This window comes from Arvicola amphibius, chromosome 4, assembly GCF_903992535.2.
Source record: "Arvicola amphibius chromosome 4, mArvAmp1.2, whole genome shotgun sequence".
NCBI classification, from domain to species: Eukaryota; Metazoa; Chordata; class Mammalia; order Rodentia; family Cricetidae; genus Arvicola; species Arvicola amphibius.
In genome coordinates this window covers 13,590,940-13,608,212 of record NC_052050.1, presented here as the reverse complement: position 1 = coordinate 13,608,212, position 17,273 = coordinate 13,590,940, and the positions used below count along the sequence as shown (strand labels likewise).

General features: G+C 46.8%; 1 protein-coding gene across 1 annotated transcript in view; it reads right to left on the bottom strand.

Moving 5' to 3' along the window:
* Positions 1-8,728: 8,728 nt before the first annotated feature.
* The window catches only part of Prkca (protein kinase C alpha), a 393,819-nt gene continuing 385,274 nt past the window's right edge, over positions 8,729-17,273 (bottom strand). Inside the window, exon 17 of the mRNA XM_038326556.2 lies at positions 8,729-10,511. Coding sequence (XP_038182484.1) covers positions 10,347-10,511 — 165 coding nt within the window. The 3' untranslated portion in view covers positions 8,729-10,346. The remainder of the gene's footprint in view (positions 10,512-17,273) is intronic.

The following is a 17,273-nucleotide window of genomic DNA, read 5'->3' as shown; positions in this document are numbered from 1 at the left end:
ATCCCTACAGTGTTCTGTTGCAGTCAAGTCCCACTGTTCCTTCCTGGGCTGCTCATCATGATAGACAGTGGGCATCTTGTTCTGCTACAGTCCCCTATCCATTAGGCCATGCTCCCCTCCGACAGCTTCCCACTCCTAGGAGAGGAACCTCAATTCAAGGCTGCAGGGGAGGCTGAGCCCCAGGCCAGCCAGCCATTCCTGCAGCTCATTTTCTCTCTCCTGGGTCTCTCTGGGCAAGAGGCAGGCAGGTGTGGGCGGTTGTGAAATACCTGCCGGGTTCTAAGAACGGCGGTGCTATTTTTCTCTCTGTTCCCTGGCACAGTGCTAAAGGGGAGGGGGGATAAAACCGGGAGAAAGAAGGTGAAGATGGGGGGGTGAACTGGTGAAAACAGCTGCAGAGGGGCATTTAGTCTCATGATCCGATCAGCCAAGAACTTTCCCCCCTTGGTGCAAGCTTGAAGGGAAGTGATGAAGAGCAAGATGCAGGAGGATCTATCTGCATCTCTGTCCTGTTACAGCATCTTCCACAGCAGCTGAGGCTGGGAAGAGCAACCACGGATGGTACTCAGCTTGTACCCAGCTTACTGATGCCTCTTAGTGCCTGTGCCTTGATTTCCCCATCATTAAGGTGTGAACTGTAGCCTCTACCATATGGAGGTATCACAAGGTCTCCTCATCTGTGAAGTCCTCCCATGAGGGCCACAAGGAGTGAATGAGGTCATTATGTCTAGATCCTATAACAGGTGCTAGATGGACATCAGCCCTTTCTCTCCCTTCCATCGGCTAGTTTCTGCTTGCACCAACGCCTTTCCAGCCCCTCCTTCATCAGACCACAGCTTCTTGGCTTTCCCCTCCAGGAAGTACCTGGCACAGCTCACATCCTCCTCACTTATAGTGGACTCGGGGCATCCGTTGTTTGCTCCCCTAGGTAGTGGTATTCAATATCTCTGAACATATAAGATGGCCAAGGTCACTACCAAGGTCTACCTGAGGTGACTGTCACTGTGGGCTTTAAATAAATGTCAACAAAGGAACTGTTCAAGTGTCTCACACCTTTACGCCGGCTCACCCCTGCGCCTGCAACTGTGGACGAATGTGTCCACACATTTGTGTCTGTCATCTGCTTCAGACTCCTGTTTCTTGAACACGCTCACCTGTCTGTCTATCGAGTCCTTGGACCTGCCTTGAGTCCTTTGATGTCGCCAGATTCCATTTCTCTTTTCATGATTAGAACAGAACAGGCTTGCCTGCAATATATTTATTGAGTTATCTTAAAAGAAAAGAATCTCGGGATATTCAATTTTACTGCCTTAGAGTTCTTGCACACACCCTGAAGGGAGTATCCTGCTCCCTGCGATGCTCACTCTTGAGACAGGGTGTGAAAACACATAGCCTTTGCTGTGCACATGGTACCATGTTGGCTGAACCATGATTTTTACACCAAACCCCATGAGCACACAATAGGTTAGAGAGAAACCTCTGGTGTTCACTGATTGCCCAAGGGGAATCGCACACAGCCACTGCCCCGAGACTCTAGGCTCAAGGACAGAAACAGAACTTGGGTTTCTGAAGCATCCGGTTCTGGAATTTTTCATCTTTAAGCCATGCCCTTGTGTCTATTTTGCCTCCTTAGTGTGCAAACACCTTCAGGGCAAGGAACATGGCCTTGCAATGGTTCCTCTAGTACCTTGGAATACCACAGCCTTCTCTGGGTCTCTCCCCTCCCCCCCGAGACAGAGTTTCTCTGTAGTTTGGGGGCCTGTCCTGTAACTAGCTCTTGTAGACCAGGCTGGCTTTGAACTCACAGAGATCTGCTTGCCTCTGCCTTCTGAGTGATAGGATTAAAGGTGTGTACCAGCAATGTGTGGCCTTGGGGTCTTTTTATGCAGTCACTCATTAGATAAATATTCTTTTGGGTCTTTACTATGTGCAAACACTGCTTTATTTGCTGGGGTCCAGCAGTGAACGTGACAAGTATGTTGGCCTCTCACTTAGTACATTCTGATAGGACAGAGCCTTACACACATGCACACAGTATGTCAGCATCTTGTGCGCGCACACAGTAGGTAAGCAGTGTGTGCACACAGTAGGTCAGCATCTTGTGTATGCACACACACTCAGAGGCCTGGGAACAGCCTCAGGTGTTGTCCCTCACAAACTGTCTGCCTTGTTTTTCTGAGACAAGGTCTTTTATTGGCTTGAGGCGTGGCTATTTGGCTAGGCTGGGTGGTCATGGGTCCTGCCTCCATCTCCCCTGTGCTGGGATCATAAGCACACTCCATCGTGCCCTGCTTTTTAAACATGGGTTCTGGGGATCGAGTGCAGGTCCTTAGGGCTTGTAAAACACACACTTTACTGAGCTATTTTCCCAGCCCTCAGGTCAGCGTTCTGAGCTTACCTTACCAACTGTTGGCCCAGGATCCCAAGTGTAAGTTATACTGACAGTCTGTGGATGGGGGGTGATGGGAAGCTGCCAGAGGCTTCCAACGGGGAGGGCCTGCCTCAACAGGTCCTTTGGGCTGCTGTGCAGGGACAGCTGTGAGAGATCAAGGGTGATCTCAGGGCAGGTGAACAGGGCAGGGACAATTGATGATGGAGTGAAGTAGGAGGATTTGGGAGATATTTTAGGCTAGGCCTTTCGTCAGCAGGATCATTGAAATTTGGGGTGTGGCAATGCTTTGCGGTGGGAACTGTCCCATATATTGTGGGAGATTTGGCAGCATCGCCATCCTGTACCCAGTTAATTCAGCATCCCAAAAAACTTTCTAGATGCCCCAGGGGCAAACTAGACACCCCCTCCCATGAAAATCCTGACTGAGTGGCCCCGTTAATAATGCCCACCGACAGACTGGTCGTCAGTGGGCAGAGGTAGGGATGGGAGAGGAGCTAGTTTTCGAGTTTCTATTCTGGTGACAACTGACACCCCATATCCACCTCTGTAGGGTTGCGTGGACAAACCATAATTGACCTTATCTGTGCCTCTGAAGCCACCACAGGGGTTAACCTGGGTGGACTGACTTGGGCCCTTCTGGCCACTGGCTGTGCCTGAGGATGTTGCTTTAGGCTGGATGGTCCTGGGTGTGAACATAGTGTTCTAGGCTTTTCCCCAAAACTTCATCCCGGGCCCTTTCCATGGCAGCTGCAAGACCCTGAACATCAGGAGGTCTGGGTAGTTTAGCATCTTAGGGATAGAACGTTGACCTGGTGGCTGCACATATGAATGCAGAGAGCGTTAAAATGAGCAGGCTTGGACTAGGCTTTGCAGACTTGGGGTTGGGAAGGAAGTGGGGTACAGTGGGACAAAGCTATGAATGAGGTGAGAGAGACCTCTCAGAGGAAGACGGAATGAAGGGGTGAACAAGATACGCTGTCAGCATCAGTCCTTGGTGTCGGTGGTCCTTGGCTTTTAGGGGTTGGGGCAGAGCTCAGTTGGTGTGCACAGAGCACCGGGTTAATTCCCAGCACCACAACTGGATGTGGTGGTTTGCCTGTACCCTACTGTACCCTAATAGGATGGTGGAGAGGCAGGAGGATCAGGAACATAGGGTCATCCTCAAACTGTAAAGACTTTGAGGACAACCTGGACTATGTGAGACCCTCGGGGGGGGGGGGGGAGAGAGAGAGAGAGAGAGAGAGAGAGAGAGAGAGAGAGAGAGAGAGAGAGAGAGCGAGAGAGAGTGAGCCATGGCATGAATGTGGAGGTGAGAAGATAACCTTTTAGGTGTCAGTTTTCTCCTTCCAACATGGGAGTCCTGAGGATTGAAATTGAACTCAGGTCCTTAGGTTGGGTGGCAGATGCCTTTACCCACTGAACCATCTCACTGGCCTGGCACACAGCATTTCAGTTTTTTTAAATACGTTTATTTATTTATTCATTTGTTTATTTGTATGTGAGTATATGGGCAAGTGGGTATGCTATCACATAGGTCTGCTCAGAAGTTAGAAGATGCCCAATCCATCGGTGCTGGCTTTGGGGGACACCCTTCCTGCCGTGTGTGCTGGGATCTGAACTCCAGGCTCCATGACTCTACAGCAAGTGCCTGTAACTGCTGGGCCATCTCTCCAGTCCCCAAAGTCATTTTATGATTCTTTTAAAAAGGTGACTTTAATAGCAGGCCAGGCCTGGAGCAGGTGAAAAGGTAAGAAAGTGTCCTACAGGATACGTCTGGAGGTGGCGACGCCATTCAGTGAACAGGGGCTGGGAGGGAACAGCAAGGCCATTACGGGATGCAAATGACAGCAGCTCACTCAGCAGTGATCAGTATCTTTATTCATACACACTTGCTTCCGAACTACAATGAATGCATCTAACAAAGCGAATCATGCAAACGAAGATTAGAGGTTACACAAATCCAAGAAAGCTATGCAGTAATTTACATATCCTTCTCACCTGGCAGGCAACCCAATGAGCAGTGGCACAGCCCCTACACTCCTCAGTACCAGCCTATTCAGGCCCCAAACCGTGACCTGCACTCCTTCCTCCAAACCAATCTGGGGTTTTGCATGGCGTTTCTCAATGAGAGGTTTAAACATGGCATGCCCTTCATAAAACAGAAATTGTATAGGAAACGCAACTTCCAATGCTTCTGATCGCCTATAAAACCTTCATAGTCAGGAAGGCCGATTCTTAGAAACCCTTAGGCTCAAAATAGTAAACACCTTCGCGGGTAATGTTTAATAGTCTACTAAACCTCCCAAAGAGAGAGTCACATTTTTTCCAGGCAAAATAGTAACAAAAATCTACAAACATTGATCACAGAATAGCCTTTAAAAGAAGCAGGAGACAAAAGACACAGTTGTTTAATCTGAAAGTGCAAAGCCGCCTTTTGTGGTATTTTAGAAAAAAAGGGGTTCTTACAAAGTGGGATGGGTAGCTATTTTCTGAAAAGTAGGGTTCTGTCTACTCACACACAGGGAAATGGAAACAGAAGCCCTAGGCACACCCCATGCTGCCTCTTACTTCTTGGGATAGGAAGTTTAAACTGCCCAATGGGCAAAATCCTTATAGGGCATCTCTCAGTTTTTACCAGATGTGAGAGACTCAGGGATCAGAAGCAACTGGAAACAGAGTCAAAGAAGCACCCCCTTCTTGCTCACCGAGAGGGGTCCCCAAGATTCCCGGGAATGCTCTCCTAGGGCTGTGTCAGGAAGGGGGGCTATGAGACCATCTTCCCTACAGTTTAACGATAACTAAGCCTTAGGCAGCTGCCTTTAGTGTCTACTAAAGAGAGAGTACCATTCTGCAGCCATTCCAATGTGGACTCCAGACCTCACTGGTGCGGGAAAATGCTGCAGTGGGATTGCGGGTCAAGGGTGTGCTATCCAACTCCGGTTAAGTCTTCCTATAGGCTCCACGGAACTGGAGTTTTATGAAATTTTTATTAGTTTTATTTAAAAAAACTCATTTTAAAAGAATTGAGTTATTAAAGTTCTCTATAAAAAAGTACAAATAGCCCAGGATATCCAGGTCTTCTACTAGAGTTAATAAGTTAATTTCTTGTCTTAGGTTAAAAAAAAAAAGTCTTTGGAAGTTGTGGGCTTCCGGGGAGGATCACAGTAAGGCTATTTAATGACTTCGTGTGTCCAGCGTGTTTACTGACTGACACCTGACCACATGAGGGGCACAGAGAACTGAACCATATATGCTTCTAACCATTGAGTCTTGTCGCTGTGGCATCGCTAGGACAACAGGGGACACCACTTCTAGAACACTACACCTGTGCATACCTCAAGCACCCTTTCCTGGCTTTCTGGATTATTCTAACGCCAGAAAGAAACAGCTTTCTCTACATTTGCTGCACTGGCCCAAATGAGACATGGCCGTCCAGCATATTTTGTTAACAGTGGTTCAAGGAAAACGAGTTTTCAAACCTGTTTCCTAACACCAAGTTTGTGTGGAGCCACTGCTGACTACTGCCCCCTACCTCCCGTGGTCAGCATGCATCTCCTGAGCAGAGTGTGCTCAGTCATGCGCCGGGCGGAGGCAGGCACCCCACCCCCACCCCTTCTGGGGCTGTAAACAAACAGGAAACAGTGCGACGTGTACACACAAGAAATAGGTGATGTCGTAAGACCAAGGTGAGAAAATGACTGTCAGGTGGTGTTGCCCTGCCGAGACCTTCAAAGCCAAGTGACTCTCACTTTCCCCTCTCTTCCGTTTTGAGAAAACAAAGTCCTGCACAAACCTTCTTATTTTTCCTGCTAAGCAGAAACTGGCAGAATACTGTTGGTTGTGGGGTTTTTTTTTTTAAACGTCTGCACCTAGCCTCAGCTGCCCGCAATTATCAGATGGAAAGAGGCGGAGCTTAGTGGCTTCCAGGGTCTGCTGGCTGGCCTGACTCCACCCAGAGCAAAGGACTTCTTACTGCTGTGTCTGAGAGGGGAACAGACTGTCCCTGACAAAAACCATACACATTTGAAGACCAACAAAGGGTCACTTCTGTTTGCAAAAACGACCCCCATTGGAAAGCCCATGCAGGCACCTCCCATGTCTTTCTGGGTGAACTCAAGCCCTGCTCTTCCCCAGTGGTGCTGACGTTAGCCTCCTCTTTGTGACACATCAAAGGGTGGCTCTTTGGGGCCTGGCAAAGCCACCACACTGCTAAGAACGTAGCTCCTGAGCGGCAACACTTGAGGGTTAATACTGGCCTCTGGTAATCTTTCACGTGACCACCTCAGGCTGAGTTTGGGCCTCCCGAGTTCCTCAAATTACTAATAAAAAGACCAACTAAAGAAAAGCCTCAAACTAGGCCACAGAGATAAGAGGCTGATTCGGTGAGGATAGTCATTTTAGTTCCTGGGGCTTCTCATTCACCTCCTGGATTAACTCCTGCCTGGAGGCGGGCCTCCCATTACCTTCCCAGGGCTGTACCTGGCAGCATACTCCAGCTTTTCCCATTCAACCCAAGTGCTAGGGAACCTGAGATGCCGTGCCAAAAGCGGAGCTAGCCCACTGGCCTGTGGTGGAAGAGGGAGAACTGCTGCAGAGCAATGGCCACCTTCCAGGGGAATATAATACAAAACAATTTCAGTGGATTTTCTGGGTCACAGCCAGATGGTCCTGTGGAGACCCGGATTGTGCCAGGTTCTGTCCATAGGACCTACCAGTGCAGGCAGAGTCTGAGGGCAGGTGCTTCTGAAAGAGTCCCCCCAGGGGCTAAAGCCTTCAGGGCACCCCCCTGACTCCAGCTGCCAATATGGTGGCTTCAGTTCAAATGGCAGTCTTGTCCCGGGAGCCCCATTCACACAAGTCTTGTCGAGTGGACAGTGGTGCAGAGTTTTATCATTTGATCCCGCCTAACAGCTGCTAATGGCTATCCACATGAGTTAGCTTTGCAGCAATAACTGTCTCAGGCTGCCCAGATCTTTAACGTATTAGCCTTTATCTAAATTTAACACTCAGCAGTGTATAAAATAGACTTCCTTAAAGAGCTATCATTTCTCCGGGTTGTCCGCCAGTGTGCTGTTCCTTAGGCAAAAGGCTGGCTCTGTGGCTCTGTTACTGGGGGATTTTCGTCCCTCTTGACAACGCTGTTTCACAGCCTCTTAGCATACAAGCCACCCAAGGGATTGTAACGTGCTTCCTAGAGAAGGCGAGTGACTTGAAGCTGGATGTTGGCTGCTTATGGGGAAAACTCAAGCCTCCTATTTGCTTAAGACAAACAGGCAGCTTGGCACCTTGGAATGGATTCTCTATGACCCTTGTGTCTCTTCTCTGTGGCTTCCCTCACCTTGAGAAGTTCACTGGCAATCAGCCCTGCTGTTCCACCTGGTTAAGAACAATCCCTTCATTCCCAAGGCTCATAAGCCAGTTCCTTTACTGTTGGACCAGCCGAGTGTTTTTGATAAAGGTGGTCGCCAAGACTATAAGCTTGACTTCTAAGATCAATACATGAGTCCCTTTTTGAGTTCTGAAGTTCAGAACTCATGAAAGATTGCAGAAGAAACTGCTCTTTTCTAGTCTGGCCCATTCCCTACTCCATATGGCCTTGTGATTAGGGGTTTTCAGAACAGCCTATGCTCCTGTCCTGGTGGTTTGCACGTACGTGACTGTCAGCCTGACAGGTGGAGAACGACACAGGGGAGAGCTTAGCTGGGAGATGCTTCCAGGAGAGATGCCTTCCAGAAGGACAGGTAGGAACTCTGCAGAAGCCTGCCTCTTCTAAACACTGTGTATTGGGAAGGTGCTTGACCAAAGAAGTGCTCTTCAAAGACCGGAATGTTCTAGCAACAGCTTTAAGACAGCGCGTGCCTCTGGAAAGGGTCTGTTGGGAACAGCTTCTGGGATGGTTACATGTAGGCATGGGGATAAAGTTTGTCTCACGGAGTTTGTGTGTGCTGGAGTACACAGTGGGTCATTCTGGGGCAAAGACTATGTACTTCTGGTTGTGTCCATATGAACATACAGAAAGGAATTCTCCCACCCTTCCACCCCTAGAGTCCCCAAAAGACATAGGCTGAAAAGAGTAAGACAGACAGACAGACAGACAGACACACACACACACACACACACACACACACACACACACACACTCACACACACACGGAGTTCAGCCTAGGTGCTGTACTGTATCAATGTCACACGTATACAAACATATCAGGTACACTGGAATTAAATGTTTCCAGCTGCCTCCAAGAGGAGATGTGTTGGAGGAACCCGAACAGAGGATGCCATGAAGATGTTAACCGAATCTCATCTCAAAAATAATTCCCACAAACAAAACCGGGGTTTGCAGGTAGAATCAAATATATATATATACACATATATACATATATAGTAAAAGCCTAGTTAAATGTGTAAAGTAGCCATTCATATTTAAAATTACATCTACATTAAAAAATTAATATTTCTGATAGAGTGCCAGTGTGTGGGGGAGCGGGTAAGAGAGAGCAACAGCAGCAATGAGTAAAGCTAACACTTAATCTTAAAGCAGACTGGAAACATGAGCCTTCACAAATATAGCACAATCGTGTCTTATAAAAATTATCATAATACTCTTTATACTTGATACAATTATATCAATAATATAGATTAACTTGCTATTAAGGTTTATTATAAACATGCAAAATCCATTGCATGATGCACTCACAAAACATAGTAAAATCCTTCTAGCAAGAAAAACAACTTTGAGCTGATATAAGCATAAAGTATCTTGATCCTACAGCTCCAGGTGTGTCATTCAATAGGAACTGGAAAGGGGAACCCAAACTATATTGTTTTTCATCTCTAAGTGGATATTAGGGCTAGAGAAAGGAGAAAAATCCATCAATAGGGGCTGATGCTACTCAATACTTTGATTAAATTACTATACATTGTACTTTCATAAACGACACTGCAGCTTATTAAATAAATAGTACAAAAAGGGGTGGGGTCATACACGTCAGCTTCTGAGGAAGGGTACCCACAAAGGTAGTAAAATATTATCATGTGTGTGTGGGGTTGGCTAACAACACTCGCGAATAGTGGCATGATAATTACTGATGGCACCCTGGATTGAGGAATCATCTCCCGGAGATTAAAATGAACATACACATGGTTTATCCTTGATCTGAAATGATTTCACATGCTTGTTTAGCAATGTCCTTAGATGATTTGGCCTCTTAAAAAGAATGAGTCATCAAGATAGTTACCAACCAAGTAGGGCAACCCAGATGATAGATTCAACGAATATTCGTCTGAAGTTTTCTTTCGTTCTTAAACTGCTGTACTGTGGTTGTACTGTGACGTTTGGGGACGGTGATAAGGTTCATTCTGCCCTCTCAGATTCTAGGGTCTGTTTCCACTGAAGCAGAGAACAGAAGCGATGGAGTCTTGGAGGTTCTACACCCCAACCTCTCCTTGCTTACTCTTTGGGCTTCCTGCTGTTTCCTTCCAAAGACATCTTGGGTCGAGATGCTTCCAGCCTTTGAGCTGGAGCAGGTTCACTTCACTACCTCTGGCTGAGGGATCCTGATGATGAGAATCCAAAGATGGAGGGTGTAGAGAAGATATCAGATCATACCAAAAATGGGAAGGGGTACAAATCTCTTTGTTTTCTAAGAAGAATTAACTTAGAGCCAGATGTGCTTCTACATAATTAAGCTGGACTCTGTACATTATGTCATCATCCCCTAAGATAATGTTCTTGGTTGTAGAAGAGGAGAGAGAGAGAGAGAGAGAGAGAGAGACAGAGAGATCCTGAAAAGTTGATCACTTATGGACTAACGTCCTTAGAATTTTCAGGCCTCTGTGTGGAATAACAAACAAGGCCATAGACTTAAATTTTTAGGGTTAAGGAACATTTCCCACTGCTGCGGGGGGGGGGGGCTGGGGACTGGGGAGGCATTTGATCTCTCCTTTGTGGATTTCATACAGAGCTTTGCAAGATCGGGTGCACAAACTGGGGGTTGACATATGAGAACCCTTCAAAATCAGACTGGTCTATGTTAGCAATGACCAGTTGATCTGGCGGTGTTAAGACGGGCTGCCCTCGCGTGAAGAACTTGTCAAAGTTTTCTGCTCCTTTGCCGCACTGTGGAGAAAAAAAAAAAAGAGGTCAGAAAATGCACAATATGGGGGTAGTATTCTGCGAGCATCTGGAGGGAAAGGGCATGTCCCAGGGAAATTGGGCCTGGCAGGGCAGGAAAATTCTTGGAGGACTTGCAGGAATACTGGAAACAGAAGCTAGGCACAGCAAACAACAGAGTGTTACTTGATTGTAAATCTTCACATATTCTTAGAATCAAAACTCTAAATAGAAACACACTGTTGGTTACAACATAGCAAGATGACAGCCTCTCTTAACTTCAATATTACCTTGTTGAGCAAGCGGAGCTATTAGCATGAATGGTGCACACACAGGGCCATCAGTCATAGCTCCATGTTGAAAAGGCCATGATGTTGGTTGTGCCTGTTAGTGCCCTTGAATTGACAGGTTAAGTTACTGTCCCACATCTGCTTCTTTGTACTAATATTCATAATCAGACAGAAGCTGTGTATCTTTGCCATATAACTGGGATGTTTTAGAAACTCCAACCCTCAGAGTAATCTTAAAGCAGTATGGGATAGGACAGTTACAATGGTAGGAGATACGTTCTTACACCCAGCAAGAATTCTGCACATCTGGATAGAGTGGCCTAGTGGCAGGCAGGTCAACATGGAGCTCATTCGTAGCATGGTCAGGGCGGGAGGAGGTGAGCACTTTACCAGAGAGGCACAGTAAAGCCTGTGGTCTGTCTTGAATAGCTTCCTCCTCCAGGATCCGCCAAGACACTCTTTGCAAATGGAGGCTTCTGGCATAGCTCCCCTGTGAGGGTCTAGCTAGACAGCTGCTTAAGCAGTACTGCACGAGAGTCTTACTCAACTCAGAGTCAGTTATACAACTTAGAGGTACATAAGACCCACTGCCCGATGCACTTGCAAAACTTTAAACTCCTTCTAGGAATGTAAGCAATGAGCAGCCTCACTTTCCCAGATACCTAGAAAGGTTAAGGCATGCCAAGGTCTCTGGGACTTCCAAGAAGAGTTGGAAGTTTCACCGATGCTACTAACGCAGATTCTGATCATGCTGCAAACCATTGCTCTTTGACCTGCTGGCAGCACTTATTTTGAATCGGCATACTTAACCTAATGAGGCATTGCTGGATCTCCAGCAGAGGGCAGGCCTAGGTAATTTGTGAGGGGAATCTACCCAAGTCTCTCTTGTAGAGTATGGAGAGGAACTGTATCTCCCCCTCATGCCGTTAAAAACGTTTATTGTCAAGTTCCACATAGAACCTAGTACCTGGTCAGAGTTCAGCACACATTTTTATTATTATTATTTAAACTAAGATCTGTTAGCCTCACGGACTGTATTTTCTCACTTCTATCTTCCAGATGGGTTTTCTAGAAAATCTCATTTCATTATAATTTTCCTCTTTCTTTTTTTTAATATTTATTTATTTATTATGTATACAATATTCTGTCTGTGTGTGTCTTCAGACCAGAAGAGGGCAGAAGACTTCATTACAGATGGTTGTGAGCCACCATGTGGTTGCCGGGAATTGAACTCATGACCTTTGGAAGAGCAGGCAATGCTCTTAACCACTGAGCCATCTCTCCAGCTCCCTACTTTCTTTTCAGTAAATAAAACACACTGCTTAGTGTCTAAGGAGGTAGAAAGCATGTCTTAAGTTTAAAGCAAGGTCTTCAAAAACAACAATGTCCCTTTCCGGTATTATTTTCACTTAACAAACAGTTATGTACTCCGAACTCAGGACATTTCACACTGCAGCAATGGGGGCGGCAATGTGCGGAGTGCATGTGTGGTAAGGGCAGAGTTCTGTATGGTCTTGTTGGATGGGGGCAGGGCTCAAGTCCCTCTGTGTAGTCCATACAGGCAATGAAACACACTCATCATCAGTCTTGCTGCCATATATGGGGCGACAAGTTTTTATTCCCATGGTGCTTTTCTTTGCAAGAACCCAAAGCACTTCAAAGCCAAGGTGAGCAGAGGCACAGCCTGCGATCACATCATCCCACATGCAGGGAAACATCCTGGACCACTGAAAAGGGCTCTTCAGGAAGCAGCTGAGTAAATACTGTTCCTTCTCAGGAACTGACCAGGAGTCGGCATTTGATCCGTAAATCAGATAAATAATGGAAACCAGCTTCCATTGGGGTATAACGTTCAACATTCAGCTCTACTGCAGTGATGTAGACTGCTAAAGAAACAGTTGGCTTTTTGGAAAGACATGGCTTTTTAACAATGGAATCAATTTTTTAATTGCCGTATAACTTGGACAAGGATGCCATTGCCAACTAGTAGTTAGAAAGGGACACTGCTAAATGCCCTAAAATGAAGGACTTCCTCTCACCCCCCAAAGACTTATTTGCTCAAAATGTCCGCAGTGCGGCTGTTATGAAACACTGGTCTCCATATATCTAGACTGTAACGAGAGGTCCTGTGGTTGGTGGGAAGGAGCAGACAAGGGAATTGGGCAGCAGCAGTCATGTGTAGGAGCAGAGCACGCAAAAGTTGCAGAAGCCCACAGAAAAAGCGATGTAAGCGGGTGGTACCACCCTGTGAGGGTTGGCTTTGAGAAAAACTCCCTTTGGAATCCGGTGGATGGGTACCCACTGCCTGGAAGAATACAAGTGTGTTACTGCTGATGCTTTCAGGGGGTGGGCAAGAGCACCCTCAAGAAGACACCATCTGTCCTTTTTCTGATACCGACTATGCAAAGAAGAGCAAGGAGGAGGTTCTGGGTAAAAAGAGAGGCTATGAGTCCCTACAAGGCAGAACAAGGCTGGCCAAGGTAATGTTCCCTTTGCCTGCCTGTCTGGTATTATATTTATGCATTTGTTCTCTGAGAAGATTGTATGATGTGGGTCTTTATTGAATACTGTCTTTATGATGCTCACAAATTAGTTTTAAATGGGAAGTTTCTTAGCGCCATGGATTTATTGCCAGAGGAGGGAAAACAAACCCAAAAACTAAAGGAGAGTTCTCAAAATGTACAAAGGGGAGCCACACAAAGATCAACACTGAGAGAGACAGGGAAGGAAGAAGACATCCAATCCTACAACCAGTATTCCAGAGAAAGTTATAGCTATGGTGTCTAGGTGCTCATAAAACCAAGTAATGTAATAAGTAGGATGAGAATGTTCCTTGGGTGAAGCCTTGTGCCATCTGTACGGAAGACTGTGGAGCCAAGTGGACAGCCTGGAGCCCCAGCCAATCCAGCCACTGATCTGTGATCATACTGAATGACCACGTGACTGGTAGTCTCAAAACTGCTCAGCAACAGAGACACCTTCCTCTTCTCTCACCTTAATGCCCCTGGGAATTTTCCCTGGCTCAAAGAGAGGGAGAGAAATCACATTTTTGCAAATTAAGGCTTTTCTTAAACGGACTCAGTTTAGGTGGAGACCAGATGCAAGGGCAGGCTGAGGACAAAGAATAAAAATTGAATCACTCTTGGCCTTGAGAGGGAGGGAGGGGAGGTAGGGGTGGAGGGGAGGGGAAGGAAGGGGGAGAAGGAGGGGAGGGAAGGGGGAGGAGGAGGGGATGGAAATTTTTAAATATAAAAAAAATAAACCATGAGAGAGAAAAAAAAATATTTAACACAAAAAAAATTGAATCACTCAAGTTCAGACACATCAACCATGACACAGACAAAACAAAAAATCCCCAAACAAACAAACAAACACCAGAGCCCTCTGGCTGCTTGGGCAGGAGATAATACATTTAAGAATCCAGTGCCTGTTGCCTATGATCCAACCTCGAGATCATCAGCTCGATGGGTACAGAGCTTCAGGTGCCACCTTGGAGTTGAGTAGGGGGTAAGAGAAAAATGGGGGCACCAGTGAGATCTGTGGATAAGCAAGTGAATGAGTGGCAGGAGGAACTAGCTTGACTGTAGATGCTCTCCTGACATTCATCAGGCATGAAGCCGAGACATTATTACCACAGCCATTTGAAGGGGAGCCTCCACAGCAGCTACAGCAACAGGCAAGTTTGGGTTGTTTGTGACCTCTGAGTTCTGGTCCACTAGACCTGCAGAGCGGCTAAATCAGCTTACGGACAGTGCCTCTGGGGTGAGGAAGCATGGCACACACCTCCAGGGCCACCAACAGCTTTCTCCAGTGGAAACCTTTGCCAGCAAGGTGGCATGGAACAAACTCAGCAGAGAAACGGTCAGCAGGAAGTGGTCTAGACCTGACTGGGCTGGTATGTGAACCCAGACAGGTCCCCTGATCTCCTTGAGAACAGTTGGTGTCTGGCCCCCCATCGGGCAGTGCCGACACTCTTGAGGCGGGACAGCAGAGTGAGGACCAGGCCAGAGACCAAGAGGCCTGGGTGCAGCTTTAGGAATCTCATCTCCCTTTAAAGGCAAAGTGGGGATATGACCACCCACCTTCCAAGGCTGTGGTGAGGGCTGAAGGACTTGGCATATGTGAAGCCTTCCTATGTGATAGACATGCGGAAAGAAGATACAAACGTGTAGCAACAGCCCTGCATGCTAACTGATGATATCTGAAGGATGAATGAGGCTATTAACAATCTGCCTTCTATCTCTTTATTAGGGAATAATATCTCTTTGTCATTTTGATACCTCTACCCATGATGATTAGTTTTAATCATTGGCTATTCCCAATCTAGAACCACCTTGGAAGGCAGTCTCAGCGAGGGATTGCCCAGATCAGGTTGACCTTGGACAAGCCTGGGAGGGATCATCGGGATTACACCCAGGAAGCCCTGCCTCCTGAGGGTGACACCATTCCCTAAACCAGGGATCCTGAACTACGCAGGAGTGGGAGGAGCAAGGCGAGTGCAACCCCGCAGGCATCCATTCTTTCTCTTCTCACCATGGATATGACTAGCGAGCTTGAGTTTTTGTCACCCTGGTTTGCCAAAAAAAACAATGAGCTGACATGAACCCTTCCTTTCCTAAGTGGCTTTTGTCAGGGTATTTTTTTCATGACAGAAGAGAAACCACCACCTGTCTAGTAAATTTACCAATCAATAAAGTGACCCCAAGAGAAGGCAGGCATAATAAAGATGCTACAGAGCACAGGGTGATGCAGGCTCAAGGGGGAAGCCGGGCCGCAAAATTCTGTACCCACACCCTGGGTGGCAAGCAGCCTTCCAAACCCTTTTGTTCTCTGAAAGGGCAGAGGGAGAGGAATGCTGTGCTGCAGGGCATGGCTTCCAGCCTGCGAGTCTTACCCCCGAGAAGCACTGAGCCTCTGTAATGCATGTGCTGGTCTGAGCTGTATGGTGTCTCTGTCATGTTGACTGTAACCCCATGGTCGCTGGCACAGGAGCATGCATGAGTGGTTGCAGAACGATGACTGTTAGGGAGCAGAATCTCACAGATCCCAGGGGTAGGCAGAGTTCAGAAAGAGCGAATCATAAAGATTAGCTGCAAAAGCATAGAAATCAAAGGAAACACAGGAATCTGGGGAGGGCCTCGCACAGTTGCTAGATATGGCAGGGTATCCTTGGCATCAGGAGAATGCTTGCCTGTCCTGCAGTCTCTGCTCTGGGGGAGACTACGGCACTGTGGGTACAGTGTGAGCATTTGAGAACATATTGCCCTGCCTTTGCACAGTTCCTCACATCTCTTCGTGTGAGCTAAACAGCTGATGGCAGACACAAGCTGGTGTAATCTGCTCTATGCTCCCTGGGGGTAAGGTCAAGTGTCCAGAAGGCCCTGGGGCAGATCTCTGCCCACTGCTCTGCCCCTTTCCACGAAGATCAGCATGCTCAGGGAAGGTCTTGATGCAGGAAGAGGGCAAGCAGCGGCACGCACGGGGTTAATGGTTAAACAGTGCGGGTTAGTTTGCTTAGGCACTCAAGGTTCTGGAAGTGTGCTCACCGAAGGCCTGGATGCCCACTGAAGCCAGTGCATTTTGGTAGAGAAAGTCTGGAGAATAAGAACGGACAAAGGAGAGGATTTGGAGATGTCGAGAATCAGGAATGGCCGTGTGAAGAATGCCACGAACCCATGAACCTCTGCGGTACATTGCTATGTAAAAGAGGTGAGATGCCAAATGCCATACTGGGTCCTTTATGTACGGGTTTACACATACATAGAACTTTCTGGAAGGTTACAGAAAAGATCATGAATTGTGGGACTAGAAGTTAGGGAGGGGGAGAGACCATCTTCCCTTTTATAATTTTTACTACTTGGCTGATCATTTGGCCACAGACAGATAGTATTTTTAATGGTAATAATTACCTGAAAGAGATTGAGATGTCCTCTACTTCTGGCCAACACTCCTGGGGGGAGGGGCTAGCGAAGGGCTTTGGGATTTTTGGACTTCATTAGACATAGTCAGCTCATCTCCTTAGGACATTGACGTGGGAAGGGCAAAAGCTGTTTGGAAGGAGTCTCGTTTCATGGATGGGTTTCCTGACAGATGTAAGTCCGCATAAGTGAGTGCTTTGGTCAAGCATGATGGGACACACCTTTAATGCCAGCACTCAGGAGGCAAGGGCAGGTAGATCTTTGAGTTCAAAGAGGCCAGCCTAATCTTCACAGCGAGTTCCAGAATAGCCAGGGCTACATAGAGAAACCCCTTATCAAAAGACAAACCAAAAAAAAAAAAAAAAAAAAAAAAAAAAAAAAAAAAAAAAAAAAAAAAAAAAAAAAAAAAAAAAACAAACAAAAAAAAACACCCAAAAAACAAAACTGAGAGCATTCTGTATGTACAGTGTCCTTAACCACTGAAACTCTAAGGCTTATATTTGTTATCATTAAAAAGGTTTCATTTCTCCCAAGCAGAAAAATATTTGGGAAAGCAATTA